Below are 18839 nucleotides of genomic sequence, written 5' to 3'. Positions count from 1 at the left end.
TTTGGTGCTGTGAAAAACCCTCTTAAAAGGATGAAAAGACAAGCTACAGACTGGGGAAAAATATTTGCAAACCACAAATCTTTCAGAGGCTTTATGTTTGGAAACATAAAGAGCTCTGAAACTCAACAGTAATTCAGTGATCCAATTAGAAAATGAGCAAAAGACATATTTCATATTTCACCAAATGCATAATACATATTTCACCAGAGAAAAGCTGCAGATGACAAGCACATGAAAAGATACTCAGCATCATTACCTATTTGAGAAAAGCAAATTAGAACCACATTGGGATATCACCACCCATTAGAATAGTTAAAATAAAAATAGTGATAATACTAAATGGCTAGGAGGTGGAGAGACTGAATCTCTTATATGTTGTTGGTGGGAATTAAAAATAGTAAACCCACTCTGGAAGATAGTTTGGAAGTTTCTTATAAAACTAAATGTGTTGACCATATGACCCAGCTGTTGCACTCTTGGGCATTTAACTCAGATAAATGAATTTTATGCTGTCACAAAAACTCAAGCAGAAATGTTCATAGCCACTTTATTTGTTACAGCAAAAAACTGGCAACAGCCCAATGTCCTAGAAATCTTTATTCAGCTTTTTTGCGTATCTGTTGCTGTAGTAGGTTTTCTGAGATATAATTCAATCTCTTTTTGGGGATTTCAATCAAGTTGAAAGTTTAATACACAGTAAAAAAATTAGGTAATAGGGTCTGTGGTACTAGTTTTAAATTTAAATAAGGGGAAGTTGAATGTAAACCAATGTAATTAGGATAGACTTTAGGAAGGAGATGGATTTTGAGTTAAATTTTGAAAAATAGGTTAATAATGTCAGGAAAAAGGAGAATATGTCTGATGAGGATAGACATGAGCAAAGAAAGATGGAAATAAACCAGGCATTTTGTTGCCACAAGGAGACATGACTAGTTTAGTGAAAAGAGGTCAAAATTTAGAGTCATACAGATGTAGATTTGAATGGCATATCCTTTCCTTACTAGCTCTGTGGGGCTTTGGACCAGTTTTTTTCTTCTCTTGATCCGAGTGTTCTCATGTATAAAAGTGCTAGCAGTACTGTAGGTGAAGTGCTGAATACTATGCCTGACACATAATAACCAAACAAAAGCCAGTTCCTTTCTTATGTTCCTTATTTACTGTCACTGCAGAATATATAGAGTTTACATTGGAACATGGTGGAATCGACTTATTCCATAGGTAAGATTAGGTTAAATTATGGAAGGCCTAGGGAGAAAAATCAGAATTCAGGCATTTTTCAATCTTTTAAGGGTTTTTACAAAGCTTGTGATTTGCATTTTCCCTCAATATCTGTTGGATGTGAGAGTTCATTATAACATCGCTTGTTGTGTATACACTTGCATTTACAATGATGAGTTCCTTTAATTGTATTAATAATATATGTTTTTAAACTTAAAATCAAAGACATGTGACATTAGGCTTACCTAGTAAAGAGAAGAGGGATTCTGAAGTCAATTCCTGACTTGTGTGATTTGGGGAAATTTACAGAATTATTTTTGGGCTTTGGTCTTTGTCAGTTAAAAGTGTGTAATAATTTCCCCTTTAAGGGTTTTCATGTAGATTAGGTAAGGTAGTAGATGTGACAAACATTTTATAAAATTTTAATGCTATACAAATGTTATTTTTAGCTATTACACTTAAGATGGGTGCTGAAAATGTGAAAAAAAAAAAAAACTTAGAATAATTACTTATGGCAAAAATAACTGACTTAAAACCGTCACTTACTATAAGCATTCTGAATGGTAACATGGCTATATTAAATAGGCTTGTAACCTGTGTGTATTGGTTCTTTTATTGCTAATAAATAAATTCTATTTAATGGTTATTTCTTGAAAATAAAAACTGTGTGTTTTAAAATAGCTACAGTAGTACCTTCTGTGTTTTAATATCCTCTCTAATACAAGTACTAATTTTCAAGCAAATGAATGTAGTAATAAATGATTTGTATGTTTTATATTCTCTTTTTCTTCCTTTAGGTCAATGAATACATTTTTGATAATTTATCTAGTAATTCTTATATCTGAAGCTGTCATCAGCACTATCTTGAAGTATACATGGCAAACTGAAGAAAAATGGGATGAACCTTGGTATAACCAAAAAACAGAACATCAAAGAAATAGCAGTAAGGTATTTTATGGTGTTATTGACTGTGTCATAAAGGAAACTATTATTTGGCACAGTTAGTGCTTTGGTAGCGACTTCTGATAGGAGAGACCACTATAATCCTAAAATCGCTGGTACTGAAGGGTGGCAAAAATGGCATTGCAGATGCAGAGAAGCCAGCGTGTTTGTACTGATAGCTTTTTGTAGTTTACGGCATAAAAAGTTGTATTCCCTATGGCTTGACTTGAATAGTTCAAAGAGGTCACAAAATTTTAAATCCGTCTATCTTTGCATTTCACATTAATAATACTACAAACTCAGTTTTCTCTTCCATTTACTATGTCTTATAAATGAATCAAAGAGTAAATGGATGTATTTTTCATTTTGTCTTAATAATTCAAGGATGCTTATTATCAGTCTTAATATGAACTAATATACAAATTATGTCGTATGTTTTAAATTGATTAAACATGGACTACCAAGAGAATTTAACCTATAATTTTGGTAAATAATTGTTCTCCAAATTTCACTTTAGATTAAAATCTATGTATTGGAAGACAAATTTGGATCTCAAGAGACTATAAAGCAAATAATCACAGGGTCATATTTTTAATATTCACAATTAGGTACATTTCCTTTCACAAATGCATGTTGAAATATGAAACCACTAAAGCCATTAAAATAGGCTATTCCTATGTAATCTGTACTTAAGAGTTTTAATTTCTAGCACTTTTAGCCTCACAATTATTTTATAACTTTGTAAAGTTACACTCAACTTTTAGTAGTTATCTGATTTTGAAGGGTAATAGTAGAATGGGATAAGTACACTCCAGATATTATAATTTTGCCAAAGGTAGTTTCAGTCATACCAGGCTTTTTGTTAGCTTCTGAAAGTAACAAATTAACTTATTTGAATTTAACCTTTTCATCATTTACTTCATCAAGATTCTAATGAGCAATACAATAACCAGAGGAAATGTAATGTTAGACAATTCAATAAATGGATTTCAATTCATGAGACTATTTACCTCAGAATATAGTTGATAGTCTATGTAGACATGAAACTTTCTGGTAATTTTCATCAATAATACTGAAGAAATTCTAGTGTATTTTTTCTTATCAAACAATTATTTCCTTTTTTCTAGATTCTGAGATTTATTTCAGACTTCCTTGCTTTTTTGGTTCTCTACAATTTCATCATTCCAATTTCATTATATGTGACAGTTGAAATGCAGAAATTTCTTGGATCATTTTTTATTGGCTGGGATCTTGATCTGTATCATGAAGAATCAGATCAGAAAGCTCAAGTCAATACTTCCGATCTGAACGAAGAGCTTGGACAGGTGAAAATGATCCTAATATTTTGTTTCTCTAATTTGTTATTGTTATCAAAGTAATACATGTGCAAAGATTAATTTAACAAGATATTATGACGCTTATACCTAAAACAACACTCCTTTGCTCCACTCCTAGCTGTTCCCAGTTTTTAAACCCTAAGTTGTTTCTTTTGTTATTTACCACTATATTTCTATTTGATATTCTTTCTTATTCTTGAGTTTTAGACATTATCTACTATGGAATATAAAGACATAGCTCTTACACTACTCTTCACACACACATACCCAGACACATAACCACTTTGCTTCTCCATAGCCCCCTAATATTATCATATCACAATTTGGGATTTAATAAATTTTTTTTTTTTTTTTGAGACGGAGTCTCGCTCTGCTGCCCAGGCTGGAGTGCAGTGGCCGGATCTCAGCTCACTGCAAGCTCTGCCTCCCGGGTCCACGCCATTCTCCTGCCTCAGCCTCCCGAGTAGCTGGGACTACAGGTGCCCGCCACCTCGCCCGGCTATTTTTTTGTATTTTTTAGTAGAGACGGGGTTTCACCGTGTTAGCCAGGATGGTCTCGATCTCCTGACCTCGTGATCCGCCCGTCTCGGCCTCCCAAAGTGCTGGGATTACAGGCTTGAGCCACCGCGCCCGGCCAATGAATATTTTTATTAACATTATTATGATTGTTTTAATGTTGTTCACTAATTCTCAGTTCTATAGGTGTGTTCTATAATACCATAATTACATTTCCCTTCTTATATATTTTGTTTTCCCAAGAGTTAATTGCTCTGTTTTTTCATTTCCTTAATTTCCATATGCTACAAACAAGTCTCTGATAATATGTGCAGCATCTGTCTACATATTCAAACATATCAGGTAATCTAGGAGTTCCTTTCTTCCTCCCTGCCTTCCTTTTTTTTCTTTTTTTTTTTTTTTTTTTTTTTTTTGGTGACCGTGTTTTTGGAGGCTTCCACCTTTCTGCTTCAATTGGATTATTCTTTTATTCTTTCTGGGCTTGCTTCTCAGCTGTCACTCTGGACTTCCCTTTACCATCACCCTGAAAATTCCTTTACCTCTCTCCTGTTTTGGATCTCCTCTTTCTTGCATCCCATGTGCTTCCTACCTGTGGCAATTGTCTTTTGGTGCTGTATATCTTCTAACAACTTCCTGAGAAAGGATGTATGAGAGGAAAATGTTTTTAAACTTGACATATCTGAAAATATCTTTATTCTCTTTTCACACTTGATTAATAATTTAGCTGGTATTGCATTCCAGATTGAAATCTTCAGAAATTGTAAGGGATTTTATTGTTTTCTAGCCTCCAGTATTGCTGTTAGAGAAATGCAGTTCCATTCTGATTCCCAATTATTTATGTATGATCTGTTGTTTTATCTCTGGAAGCTTTAGGATCTCCTTATGCAATAGTTGTGAAATTCATGATGGTGTACCTTGGTGTTGGTTTTTCCTTTTTTATGTTTTGTTTCATTGGCAGTTAACTCTGTGAGTCTTTTCAGCCTAGAAACACATGTCCTTCAATTCTAGGAAATTTTCTTTTTTTTTTTTTTTTTTTTTTTTTTTGATAACATGTCTTTCTGTGTTTCCCTTGTTTTGAAACTTAACTATTTGCATGTCATACCACTTATATTGACCCTTTAATTCTCTTCAATTTTCAGTTTTTATTTGTTTTTATAATTCTACTTTCTGGTAGAATGCCTCTGGTTTATCTTTTCAGTATCTTTAAATTTATTTCTGCTATAGTATTTTTAATTTCTAATATTTTGGTATTCTCTGGATAGTTTTTTAAAATTGCCTCTTATCCCATTCCTTGAACACAATCTATTCTTGTACCTCCCCTAGTATATTAATGACAGTCAATTGAAGTCTTCTTCTGCCCCCTGTATTATCTTTGCTTGTAGTGCATTTTCCAGAACAGTGAGTTCTGCTATAATGTGATATATGCATTCCTAAAATTCACTGCATAATGCAAAATTGATTAGTTAAAGCCACAGGGTTTATGAGAGAATGGGATTGGGGTAGAACACAAAAACATTAATAATACTTTTTTTTTTTTTTTTTTGAGATGGAGTTTCACTCTTGTGGCCCAGGCTGGAGTGCAGTGGCATAATCTCGGCTCACCACAACCTCCACCTCCCAGGTTCAAGCGATTCTCCTGCCTCAGCCTCCCGAGTAGCTAGGATTACTGGCATGCGCCACCACACCCGGCTAATTTTGTATTTTTAGTAGAGACGTGGTTTCTCCATATTGGTCAGGCTGGTCTCGAACTCCCAACCTCAGGTGATCCTCCCACCTCAGCCTCCCAAAGTGCTGGGATTACAGGCGTGAGCCACTGCACCCAGCCTAATAATACATTTTTTAAAAGATAGGAACCTAATAAAAGCAGCACTTGCCAAATTGTTCATGAATACGCAAATACTGCAATAAATATGGCACTTATCTGGAAAAGACCTGAAGTTTGCCTGTGGAAGATAGGCATCAGAAGGGTTGCAGCTTATGTGTTACTGTGAAGTGTTAGAAGGAAGGTTATCTGAAATCAGAGGGAAGGTTGTAATACCAGACGTGGATGAGTGTGACTCATAACACATGGTGAACTGACATAGCTAGTAACTGAGGTTTGGGCAAAATTTGAGCAAAGTTTTGATTACGCTTAAATTGTCCCTCATTTTATCAGTTGCATCGGGATAAATTTGTGTTTTTCAAGACAGTGTTACAGCAGAACTGATTATAATTTGTTTCAGATTCTACCTTTTATGTAAGGAGTGATCCTCAAATGGATGCTAATCTTTGGCTATCATTTCAAGTGTAAAAGTGCTCTGTCCAGGAGGCTGAGGTGAGAGGATGACTTGAGCCCAGGAAGTCGAGGCTGCAGTGAGCCGTGATCACACCACTGCACTCCAGCCTGGGCAACAGAATGAGACCCTGTCCGGGAGGCTGAGGTGAGAGGATGACTTGAGCCCAGGAAGTCGAGGCTGCAGTGAGCCGTGATCACACCACTGCATTCCAGCCTGGGCAACAGAATGAGACCCTGTCTCAAAAATAAATAAATAAACAAACAAACAAACAAAAACGAAAGGCTGGGATCCCAGCACTTTGGGAGGCCAAGGGGGGTGGATTAGTTGAGCCCAGGAGTTCAAGACCAGCTTGGAGAACATGGCAAAACCCCATCTCTACAAAAAATAAAAAATTAGCTGGAATACAAAAATTAGCCGGGTGCAGTGGTGTGTGCCTATGGTTCCAGCTACCTGGGAGGGTAAGGTAGGAGAATCACTTGAGCCCAGGAGATGGAGGTTGCAATGAGCCAAGATTGTGCCACTGCGCTCCAGCCTGGGCAACAAGAGTGAAACCCTGTCTATTAAAAAAAAAAAAACCACTAATATGCTTATCAGAAGCTATTGATTCAGTGGGCCACACCTTAAGGTAATGGGCTGACAGGCCCAGCAGGTAATATTTCTGCTGCTTATGACTGCTGGAATTGGCCATTGGAAATCTGTTTTTAGTGTGCTGCCTTACTTCTGTGTTCAGCTGTCTGCGGAGACCAGATTCTGTCTGGTTCAGCCTACTAGCCTTCCAACTGTTACTCCAATAAATGAGGGGCATTTTGAAGTTTGCAACTTTTAAAGAGATTTCAGAATTAAACTACTCATGATAGCCTGTATTTTCAGCCTCATCCTGTACTCCCACATTCAGGGTTAGCTGGTAGGTCTACTTCCTGAGAGTTTCTGAGAATGGGTTTCCTCATCGCTTGGGTTTCAGATTCTTAATTCTGGTAAATCAGTTACCACTCATTCATCTCCTTTTCCATCTTCCAGACTTGTGTCAATCTTCCCTCTCATGTTGACTTTTTTACCATTTTTTTGTTCTTTTTCTATTTTTTTATCCTCATGGTGAAGTTTTAAGAGAACCAGAGGTAATTAAATGTGCTCAACCTATCATATTTAACCACAAGTTGATGCATTTATTTTTAGTAACATTTAGGAGGCCTTAATAGTTTATGTTAAATATTAATTAATGTCACATTTCTTTAATTATGTATTATATATTTAAGGCCTAAAGGCCCATTTTTACTTTTCTGAATAAATTTTTTCCAATCTACCTTTGACCTTTCTTTCTCAACTCTCTTCACCTCCTTTTTCCTTCATGATAGAATTTTTGTTTTTCTGGAACTCCACATTGTGTAGGCATACTCATGTCTGCTTTGTCTTTTTTGTTTGTTTGTTTGTTTTTGTTTTTGTTTTTGAGACAGAGTCTTCCTCTGTCACCCAGAATCTCGGCTCACTGCAACCACGACCTTCCAGGTTCAAGCGATTCTCTCGCCTTAGCCTCCCAACTAGCTGGGATTATAGGCGCTTGCCACCATGCCTGGCTAATTTTTGTATTTTTAGTAGAGACAGGGTTTTGCCATTTGGCCAGGCTGGTCTCAAACTCCTGACCTCAGGTGATCCGCCTGCCTCGACCTCCCAAAGTGCTGGGATTACAGGTTTGAGCCACCGCACCCGGCCTGCTTTGTCTTTAAGAAGCTTCTGGTGATTATTTCTTTAATTACTGATTTTCTCAGCCTCTCTTTTTGCTTTTGAAACTACAAGTATTTCATGTATGTGTATTGCCTCTATTCGTATTTTGTCTTTATACCAATGAAATCTACTTTATTTCATACTCATCTATGCTCTTTCATTTCCATATTATCCAAAAAACAATGCTTAGGAAGGTTTACAGTGGTGACCTATTTATCACCAAAGTTAAAAGATTAAACTTCTTGATTTTTTTTATATATATATATATTTTTTTTTAAGGGTTATTTTTATTTTTATTTTTTATTTATTTATTTTTTAATTAATTTATTATTATTATACTTTAAGTTGTAGGGTACATGTGCATAACGTGCAGGTTTGTTACATATGTATACTTGTGCCATGTTGGTCTGCTGCACCCATCAACTCGTCATTTACATCAGGTATAACTCCCAATGCAATCCCTCCCCCCTCCCCCCTCCCCATGATAGGCCCCGGTGTGTGATGTTCCCCTTCCTGAGTCCAAGTGATCTCATTGTTCAGTTCCCACCTATGAGTGAGAACATGCGGTGTTTGGTTTTCTGTTCTTGTGATAGTTTGCTAAGAATGATGGTTTCCAGCTGCATCCATGTCCCTACAAAGGACGCAAACTCATCCTTTTTTATGGCTGCATAGTATTCCATGGTGTATATGTGCCACATTTTCTTAATCCAGTCTGTCACTGATGGACATTTGGGTTGATTCCAAGTCTTTGCTATGTGAATAGTGCTGCAATAAACATACGTGTGCATGTGTCTTTATAGCAGCATAATTTATAATCCTTTGGGTATATCCCCAGTAATGGGATGGCTGGGTCATATGGTACATCTAGTTCTAGATCCTTGAGGAATCGCCATACTGTTTTCCATAATGGTTGAACTAGTTTACAATCCCACCAACAGTGTAAAAGTGTTCCTATTTCTCCACATCCTCTCCAGCACCTGTTGTTTCCTGACTTTTTAATGATTGCCATTCTAACTGGTGTGAGATGGTATCTCATTGTGGTTTTGATTTGCATTTCTCTGATGGCCAGTGATGATGAGCATTTTTTCATGTGTCTGTTGGCTGTATGAATGTCTTCTTTTGAGAAATGTCTGTTCATATCCTTTGCCCACTTTTTGATGGGGTTGTTTGTTTTTTTCTTGTAAATTTGTTTGAGTTCTTTGTAGGTTCTGGATATTAGCCCTTTGTCAGATGAGTAGATTGCAAAAATATTCTCCCATTCTGTAGGTTGCCTGTTCACTCTGATGGTAGTTTCTTTTGCTGTGCAGAAGCTCTTTAGTTTAATTAAATCCCATTTGTCAATTTTAGCTTTTGCTGCCGTTGCTTTTGGTGTTTTAGACATGAAGTCTTTGCCCATGCCTATGTCCTGAATGGTACTACCTAGGTTTTCCTCTAGGATTTTTATGGTATTAGGTCTAACATTTAAGTCTCTAATCCATCTTGAATTAATTTTCGTATAAGGAGTAAGGAAAGGATCCAGTTTCAGCTTTCTACTTATGGCTAGCCAATTTTCCCAGCACCATTTATTAAATAGGGAATCCTTTCCCCATTTCTTGTTTTTCTCAGGTTTGTCAAAGATCAGATGGCTGTAGATGTGTGATATTATTTCTGAGGGCTCTGTTCTGTTTCATTGGTCTATAACTCTGTTTTGGTACCAGTACCATGCTGTTTTGGTTACTGTAGCCTTGTAGTATAGTTTGAAGTCAGGTAGCGTGATGCCTCCAGCTTTGTTCTTTTGACTTAGGATTGTCTTGGAGATGCGGGCTCTTTTTTGGTTCCATATGAACTTTAAAGCAGTTTTTTCCAATTCTGTGAAGAAACTCATTGGTAGCTTGATGGGGATGGCATTGAATCTATAAATTACCTTGGGCAGTATGGCCATTTTCACGATATTGATTCTTCCTATCCATGAGCATGGTATGTTCTTCCATTTGTTTGTGTCCTCTTTTATTTCACTGAGCAGTGGTTTGTAGTTCTCCTTGAAGAGGTCCTTTACATCCCTTGTAAGTTGGATTCCTAGGTATTTTATTCTCTTTGAAGCAATTGTGAATGGAAGTTCATTCATGATTTGGCTCTGTGTTTGTCTGTTATTGGTGTATAAGAATGTTTGTGATTTTTGTACATTAATTTTGTATCCTGAGACTTTGCTGAAGTTGCTTATCAGCTTAAGGAGATTTTGGGCTGAGACAATGGGGTTTTCTAAATATACAATCATGTCATCTGCAAACAGGGACAATTTGACTTCTTCTTTTCCTAACTGAATACCCCTGATTTCTTTCTCTTGCCTAATTGCCCTAGCCAGAACTTCCAACACTATGTTGAATAGGAGCGGTGAGAGAGGGCATCCCTGTCTTGTGCCAGTTTTCAAAGGGAATTTTTCCAGTTTTTGCCCATTCAGTATGATATTGGCTGTGGGTTTGTCATAAATAGCTCTTATTATTTTGAGGTACGTTCCATCAATACCGAATTTATTGAGCGTTTTTAGCATGAAGGGCTGTTGAATTTTGTCAAAAGCCTTTTCTGCATCTATTGTGATAATCATGTGGTTCTTGTCTTTGGTTCTGTTTATATGCTGGATTATGTTTATTGATTTGCGAATGTTGAACCAGCCTTGCATCGCAGGGATGAAGCCCACTTGATCATGGTGGATAAGCTTTTTGATGTGTTGTTGAATCCGGTTTGCCAGTATTTTATTGAGGATTTTTGCATCGATGTTCATCAGGGATATTGGTCTAAAATTCTCTTTTTTTGTTGTATCTCTGCCAGGCTTTGGTATCAGGATGATGTTGGCCTCATAAAATGAGTTAGGGAGGATTCCCTCTTTTTCTATTGATTGGAATAGTTTCAGAAGGAATGGTACCAACTCCTCCTTGTACCTCTGGTAGAATTCAGCTGTGAATCCATCTGGTCCTGGACTTTTTTTTGGTTGGTAGGCTATTAATTATTGCCTCAATTTCAGAGCCTACTATTGGTCTATTCAGGGATTCAACTTCTTCCTGGTTTAGTCTTGGAAGACTGTAAGTGTCCAGGAAATTATCCATTTCTTCTAGGTTTTCCAGTTTATTTGCATAGAGGTGTTTATAGTATTCTCTGATGGTAGTTTGTATTTCTGTGGGGTCGGTGGTGATATCCCCTTTATCATTTTTAATTGCGTCGATTTGATTCTTCTCTCTTTTCTTCTTTATTAGTCTTGCTAGTGGTCTGTCAATTTTGTTGATCTTTTCAAAAAACCAACTCCTGGATTCATTGATTTTTTGGAGGGTTTTTTGTGTCTCTATCTCCTTCAGTTCTGCTCTGATCTTAGTTATTTCTTGCCTTCTGCTAGCTTTCGAATGTGTTTGCTCTTGCTTCTCTAGTTCTTTTAATTGCGATGTTAGAGTGTCAATTTTAGATCTTTCCTGCTTTCTCTTGTGGGCATTTAGTGCTATAAATTTCCCTCTACACACTGCTTTAAATGTGTCCCAGAGATTCTGGTATGTTGTATCTTTGTTCTCATTGGTTTCAAAGAACATCTTTATTTCTGCCTTCATTTCGTTATGTACCCAGTAGTCATTCAGGAGCAGGTTGTTCAGTTTCCATGTAGTTGAGCGGTTTTGATTGAGTTTCTTAGTCCTGAGTTCTAGTTTGATTGCACTGTGGTCTGAGAGACAGTTTGTTATAATTTCTGTTCTTGTACATTTGCTGAGGAGTGCTTTACTTCCAATTACGTGGTCAATTTTGGAGTAAGTACGATGTGGTGCTGAGAAGAATGTATATTCTGTTGATTTGGGGTGGAGAGTTCTATAGATGTCTATTAGGTCTGCTTGCTGCAGAGATGAGTTCAATTCCTGGATATCCTTGTTAACTTTCTGTCTCGTTGATCTGTCTAATGTTGACAGTGGAGTGTTGAAGTCTCCCATTATTATTGTATGGGAGTCTAAGTCTCTTTGTAAGTCTCTAAGGACTTGCTTTATGAATCTGGGTGCTCCTGTATTGGGTGCATATATATTTAGGATAGTTAGCTCTTCCTGTTGAATTGATCCCTTTACCATTATGTAATGGCCTTCTTTGTCTCTTTTGATTTTTGATGGTTTAAAGTCTGTTTTATCAGAGACTAGTATTGCAACCCCCGCTTTTTTTTGTTCTCCATTTGCTTGGTAAATCTTCCTCCATCCCTTTATTTTGAGCCTATGTATGTCTCTGCGTGTGAGATGGGTCTCCTGAATACAGCAGACTGATGGGTCTTGACTCTTTATCCAGTTTGCCAGTCTGTGTCTTTTAATTGGAGCATTTAGTCCATTTACATTTAAGGTTAAGATTGTTATGTGTGAACTTGATCCTGCCATTATGATATTAACTGGTTATTTTGCTCGTTAGTTGATGCAGTTTCTTCCTAGCCTCGATGGTCTTTACATTTTGGCATGGTTTTGCAATGGCTGGTACCGGTTGTTCCTTTCCATGTTGAGTGCTTCCTTCAGGGTCTCTTGTAAGGCAGGCCTAGTGGTGACAAAATCTCTAAGCATTTGCTTATCTGTAAAGGATTTTATTTCTCCTTCACTTATGAAACTTAGTTTGGCTGGATATGAAATTCTTGGTTTAAAATTCTTTTCTTTAAGAATGTTGAATATTGGCCCCCACTCTCTTCTGGCTTGTAGAGTTTCTGCCGAGAGATCTACTGTGAGTCTGATGGGCTTCCCTTTGTGGGTAACCCGACCTTTCTCTCTGGCTGCCCTTAAGATTTTTTCCTTCATTTCAACTTTGGTGAATCTGGCAATTATGTGTCTTGGAGTTGCTCTTCTCGAGGAGTATCTTTGTGGCGTTCTCTGTATTTCCTGAATTTGAATGTTGGCCTGCCCTACTAGGTTGGGGAAGTTCTCCTGGATGATATCCTGAAGAGTGTTTTCCAACTTGGTTCCATTTTCCCCCTCACTTTCAGGCACCCCAATCAGACGTAGATTTGGTCTTTTTACATAATCCCATACTTCTTGCAGGCTTTGTTCATTTCTTTTTCTTCTTTTTTCTTTTGGTTTGTCTTCTCGCTTCATTTCATTCATTTGATCCTCAATCGCTGATACTCTTTCTTCCAGTTGATCGAGTCGGTTACTGAAGCTTGTGCATTTGTCACGTATTTCTCGTGTCATGGTTTTCATCTCTTTCATTTCGTTTATGACCTTCTCTGCATTAATTACTCTAGCCGTGAATTCTTCCACTTTTTTTTCAAGATTTTTAGTTTCTTTGCGCTGGGTACGTAATTCCTCCTTTAGCTCTGAGAAATTTGATGGACTGAAGCCTTCTTCTCTCATCTCGTCAAAGTCATTCTCCGTCCAGCTTTGATCCGTTGCTGGCGATGAGCTGCGCTCCTTTGCCAGGGGAGATGTGCTCTTATTTTTTGAATTTCCAGCTTTTCTGCCCTGCTTTTTCCCCATCTTTGTGGTTTTATCTGCCTCTGGTCTTTGATGATGGTGATGTACTGATGGGGTTTTGGTGTAGGTGTCCTTCCTGTTTGATAGTTTTCCTTCTAACAGTCAGGACCCTCAGCTGTAGGTCTGTTGGAGATTGCTTGAGGTCCACTCCAGACCCTGTTTGCCTGGGTATCAGCAGCAGAGGCTGCAGAAGATAGAATATTTCTGAACAGCGAGTGTACCTGTCTGATTCTTGCTTTGGAAGCTTCCTCTCAGGGGTGTACTCCACCCTGTGAGGTGTGGGGTGTCAGACTGCCCCTAGTGGGGGATGTCTCCCAGTTAGGCTACTCAGGGGTCAGGGACCCACTTGAGCAGGCAGTCTGTCCCTTCTCAGATCTCAACCTCCGTGTTGGGAGATCCACTGCTCTCTTCAAAGCTGTCAGACAGAGTCGTTTGCGTCTGCAGAGTTTTCTGCTGCTTTGTTGTTGTTGTTGTTGTTGTTGTGTAGCTGTGCCCTGTCCCCAGAGGTGGAGTCTACAGAGACAGGCAGGTTTCCTTGAGCTGCTGTGAGCTCCACCCAGTTGGAGCTTCCCAGCAGCTTTGTTTACCTACTTAAGCCTCAGCAATGGCGGGCGCCCCTCCCCCAGCCTCGCTGCTGCCTTGCCGGTAGATCACAGACTGCTGTGCTAGCAATGAGGGAGGCTCCGTGGGCGTGGGACCCTCCCGGCCAGGTGTGGGATATGATCTCCTGGTGTGCCTGTTTGCTTAAAGCGCAATATTGGGGTGGGAGTTACCTGATTTTCCAGGTGTTGTGTGTCTCAGTTCCCCTGGCTGGGAAAAGGGATTCCCTTCCCCCTTGCGCTTCCCAGGTGAGGCGATGCCTCGCCCTGCTTCAGCTCTCGCTGGTCGGGCTGCAGCAGCTGACCAGCACCGATCGTCCGGCACTCCCCAGTGAGATGAACCCAGTACCTCAGTTGAAAATGCAGAAATCACCGGTCTTCTGTGTCGCTCGCGCTGGGAGTTGGAGACTGGAGCTGTTCCTATTCGGCCATCTTGCTCCGCCCGCTATATATATATATATATTTTTTTTAATCAAAATTAATTTATTTTATCCATCCCTACCATCTAATCTTTTTTCTAAGGAATCTTCCATGACTGATAGGTCAGTCTGTATTCTAGTATCTAGTAACCTGTGGAGTATTATTTCTGTTTGCTAATGTATCTTATATATTTTCTTTATAACTCATCCCTCATTCTTTCTAATCTACACTTGTGGGTGTTTTTTAATTAATTTGCATGGGGTCTTTATATCTACCTTTAACTTCCAACTCAACATTGCTATAGATACTGGGCAACATTTAATATCAAATAGTAAAGATAAGGTATTCTAGCTCTTATTTCCAGTTTCACCATTTATTTGCTTTTTGACTTTAGGTAAGTTATTTAACTTACCTAAAGTAATTTTCTGCCAAATTTATCTCTGCCTTTCTTTTTGGATATCGATCTTTTTATCCTGAAATTTTGCTGAACTTATGTATTCTATTTTTTTTAGTGGATATTTTAGAATTTTCTATATACAAATTCATATGTGCAAATGGAGATAGTTTTCCAATCATGTTAACTTTTATTTCCCTTTTCTTGCCTAATTGTCATGGCTAAAACCTTAAGTACAATGTTGAGTAAAAGTGACAAAAGCAGTCTTATTCCTGATCTTAGGAAGACAGCATGCAGTCTCTCTCCATAAAGTATGATGTTAGCTGTGAGTTTTTTATAGATACCCTTTATCAGGCTGAGGAAGTTCCTTTTTATTCCAGTTTGTTGAATGCCTTTATCATGAAGGGTATTGGATTTTTATCAAATGCTTTTTTCTGCACCTATTTTGGTGGTTATTTTATTAATAAAATGAAGGCCAGGTACCATTTTATTAATATGATGGATTACGTTAATTTTTTAAAATGTTGAATCAATCTTGCAATTCTGGGATAAATCCCACATATTTGTAGTATATAACCCTTTTTATATGTTTCTGGATTTGATTTGCATCTCTTTATAAGGGATGTTGGTCTGTAGCTTGTTTCTTTTCTTGTGATTTCTACATCCCTTTTTAAAGGACTTCTTTCTCAAGTCATTATTGCAATAATCAAATTTTCATGATGATCCTAGTTGGATCAAGACTTGACTATTACATCCTTCTTTTGTCATGGACGTACCTTCTTTTAAAGTAATTTTTCTGGAATTAGCCTCCAAAAGTAATGAAATAATTTGTCTTACTTGCTTTTAAAAATATTTTTTTCTTTTACACATTCATTTTTTTCACTAAATTTGTTTTCTGTCCTCAGTTTCAACTTCTCTCTGTTTTAGACAATTCACACCTCTACCTTCTTGTATTGCAGTCACTATCATTGTGTATTCCTATTCCCAGCCCTGCACTATTTCTCCTCACCCAGATACCCTTTCACATTCTTTGTTATTAAGCATCCTTTCTGCCTTGCTTTAGAGATAATTCTTGAGTCCTACTACTTAAAATACCTTAGCCAAGAAACAGAAAAGAAGCATTAATACCAAATTCTCATCAATTCTAGAGATAAACATGTACATAAAAATGCCACAAACTTCAAAATCTATGTAGCTTTAAACTATTTTGTGTTACCCTGTTTTCTTTCCTTGTCATCTTTTTTTTTAAATTGTGCTTGGATTATAAGAATCTCAGCATCCATATATCAATATTAATAGATAAACTTGACTTCAGGAGAGCAAGGACAGAGATTTTTTTCTTGCTTAACATAGGTCCGTGAACACAAAGGTTTATTTTCTTTTGTTTGCTGTCTCTATAGGTAGAGTACGTGTTTACAGATAAAACTGGTACACTGACAGAAAATGAGATGCAGTTTCGGGAATGTTCAATTAATGGCATGAAATACCAAGAAATCAATGGTAGACTTGTACCCGAAGGACCAACCCCAGACTCTTCAGAAGGAAACTTATCTTATCTTAGTAGTTTATCCCATCTTAACAACTTATCCCATCTTACAACCAGTTCCTCTTTCAGAACCAGTCCTGAAAATGAAACTGAACTGGTAAGTAATTTTTAAATTAATAAATAAGGGTTTCATATGAAATAATTCTCTGCAGTAGTTGATGAGTTGCAGGGAAAAAAGTTTGTGTCAGTAAAGCAAAGAATATATATTTGAAATTCATATCAGACAGTTTAACTTGTCTGCCTTAGCTCTTTGAGTATTTAAATGGAACATAGTTAAGAAAAGTCCTTACTGCCTTGAAGTGAAGAAGACTTTCTTTGAAAAATAGAGCTTAAACTTATTTAATACTTTTTGAGACCTCACTTCTTCTATAAAAAAGTGTTCCCCTCTACTTGCAATTTGGTTGTACCTCCTAAAAAGATGCTCACATGTCGAAGGGTCCTAAGCAAATGTGACATTTTACTTTTTGAAGGCAGAAACAACCAACTATTATTCAGGCAATCAAGGTTGTAGCACTCTTGTTCTAGATCTTAGAATTTTGCCTCTGGTTTCCTAAATGGTATGTGGAAATGATATTTTTATCATGAATATGAATTACATTTTTACAGATTAAAGAACATGATCTCTTCTTTAAAGCAGTCAGTCTCTGTCACACTGTACAGATTAGCAGTGTTCAGACTGACTGTATTGGTGATGGTCCCTGGCAATCCAACCTGGCACCCTCGCAGTTGGAGTACTATGCATCTTCACCAGATGAAAAGGCACTAGTAGAAGCTGCTGCAAGGTAATTTAGTCTGATTTCCAGATCTTCGGAAAAACACCATTCAAATAAATGCAACAATATTAGAATCATAATTTAAATTTTTCAAACATAAATTCATTTTAAGTTGTCAGAATTCATATAAATACATAAAAATAGAAGTACAATTTAAATTTTAAATGACAATTTGAAGTCATTTTATTATCAAGCTTGCATTCTTTTTTTTAAGATCTCTTTGAAAGTCTGATTACTATAAAAATCTGTGTAATAGAATTTACGAAAAATGCTTGTGTATATGTTGTACTACATCTACTCTGATCCTTCTAATCCTTCTAGTCCTTAAAAGTATATATGTGTGTATGTGTATATATATTCTTTTATATATATAAAAGAATATAAGAATATATAATACATATAAATGTGAATATATAATATATAAATGTGAATATATATAATATATAAATGTATATATAATATATATAAATGTGTGTGTGTCTGTGTGTGTGTGTATATATATATATTTTTTTTTTGAGATGGAATCTCACTCTGTCACCCAGGCTGGAGTGCAGTGGCGTGATCTCAGCTCAGTGCAGCCTCTGGGATTCAAGCCATTCTCCTGACTCAGACTCCTGAGTAGCTGGGACTACAGTCACAGGGCACCACACCTGGCTAATTTTTGTATTTTTAGTAGAGATTGGGTTTCACCATGTTAGCCAGACTGGTCTTGAATTCCTAAACTCAGGTGATCAACCCGCTTTGGCCTCCCAAAGTACTGGGATAACAGGCATGAGCCACCACTCCTGGCACCAAAGTAGTGATATTAAAAGGAAATATTTTTAAATGCATTTTAAACTTTGATTTTAAACGTTTTTATTCAAGTTAAGCTATAGTGACATTGTGAAATGTGCAGTATTATTTCTTAAGTCTCACTTTTTTATCCTTATAATGTCCAGGATTGGTATTGTGTTTATCGGCAATTCTGAAGAAACTATGGAAGTTAAAACACTTGGAAAACTGGAACGGTAATTTTTTTAATATATTAGAATGTTCTCTGTGTTAAGTGTATATAGTATAGAATAGGGATCAGTAAACTGTGGCTCACAGGGCAAATCTGGCCTATTTTCTGTTTTTCTACAGCCCACAAATCACATTGCTTTGTTTGTTTGTTTGTTTGTTTGTTTTTGTGACAGAATCTTGCTCTGTCACCCAGGCTGGAGTGCAGTGGCACGATCTTGGCTCACTGCAGCCTCCATCTCCCAGGTTCAAGTGTTGCTTGTGCCTCAGCCTTCCAAGTAGCTGGGATTACAGGCATGCACCACTATGCCTGGCTAATTTTTGTATTTTTAGTGGAAATGTTGACCAGTATGGTCTGGAACTCCTAGCCTCAAGAGATCCACCTACCTTGGCCACCGAAAGTGCTGCGATTACAGGCATGATCCACCGCGCCTGGCCCACATTACATTTTTAAAGGGTTGTTTTAAAAAGAGGTAAAATATGCAACAGAGACCATATATGGCCGCAAAGCCTGAAATATTTACTCTCTGGCCCTTTACAGAAAAAGTTACTGAACTCTGCTCTAGAATGATGTTAACATTATATTGTATCTCATCATAGTTATAACAATAGTCTGCTTTGAATATTTCATCTATATTTTAGCTTAATGATTCTTGAAT

The 18839-nt window shown here is 37.2% G+C and overlaps 1 protein-coding gene across 3 annotated transcripts in view; it reads left to right on the top strand.

Moving 5' to 3' along the window:
• ATP11B (ATPase phospholipid transporting 11B (putative)) overlaps nucleotides 1-18839 on the top strand; it is a 105240-nt gene that overhangs the window by 28645 nt on the left and 57756 nt on the right. For all 3 annotated transcript variants that reach the window (XM_031663543.1, XM_031663545.1, XM_031663544.1), the window contains 5 exons: nucleotides 2016-2166; nucleotides 3288-3485; nucleotides 16263-16505; nucleotides 17015-17190; nucleotides 18120-18188. In XM_031663543.1, the coding sequence (XP_031519403.1) occupies nucleotides 2016-2166; nucleotides 3288-3485; nucleotides 16263-16505; nucleotides 17015-17190; nucleotides 18120-18188 (837 nt within the window). The remainder of the gene's footprint in view (nucleotides 1-2015; nucleotides 2167-3287; nucleotides 3486-16262; nucleotides 16506-17014; nucleotides 17191-18119; nucleotides 18189-18839) is intronic.

The sequence above is a fragment of the Papio anubis genome, chromosome 2 (assembly GCF_008728515.1).
Source record: "Papio anubis isolate 15944 chromosome 2, Panubis1.0, whole genome shotgun sequence".
Classification (NCBI taxonomy): Eukaryota; Metazoa; Chordata; class Mammalia; order Primates; family Cercopithecidae; genus Papio; species Papio anubis.
This window is presented reverse-complemented; position numbering and strand designations above follow the sequence as displayed.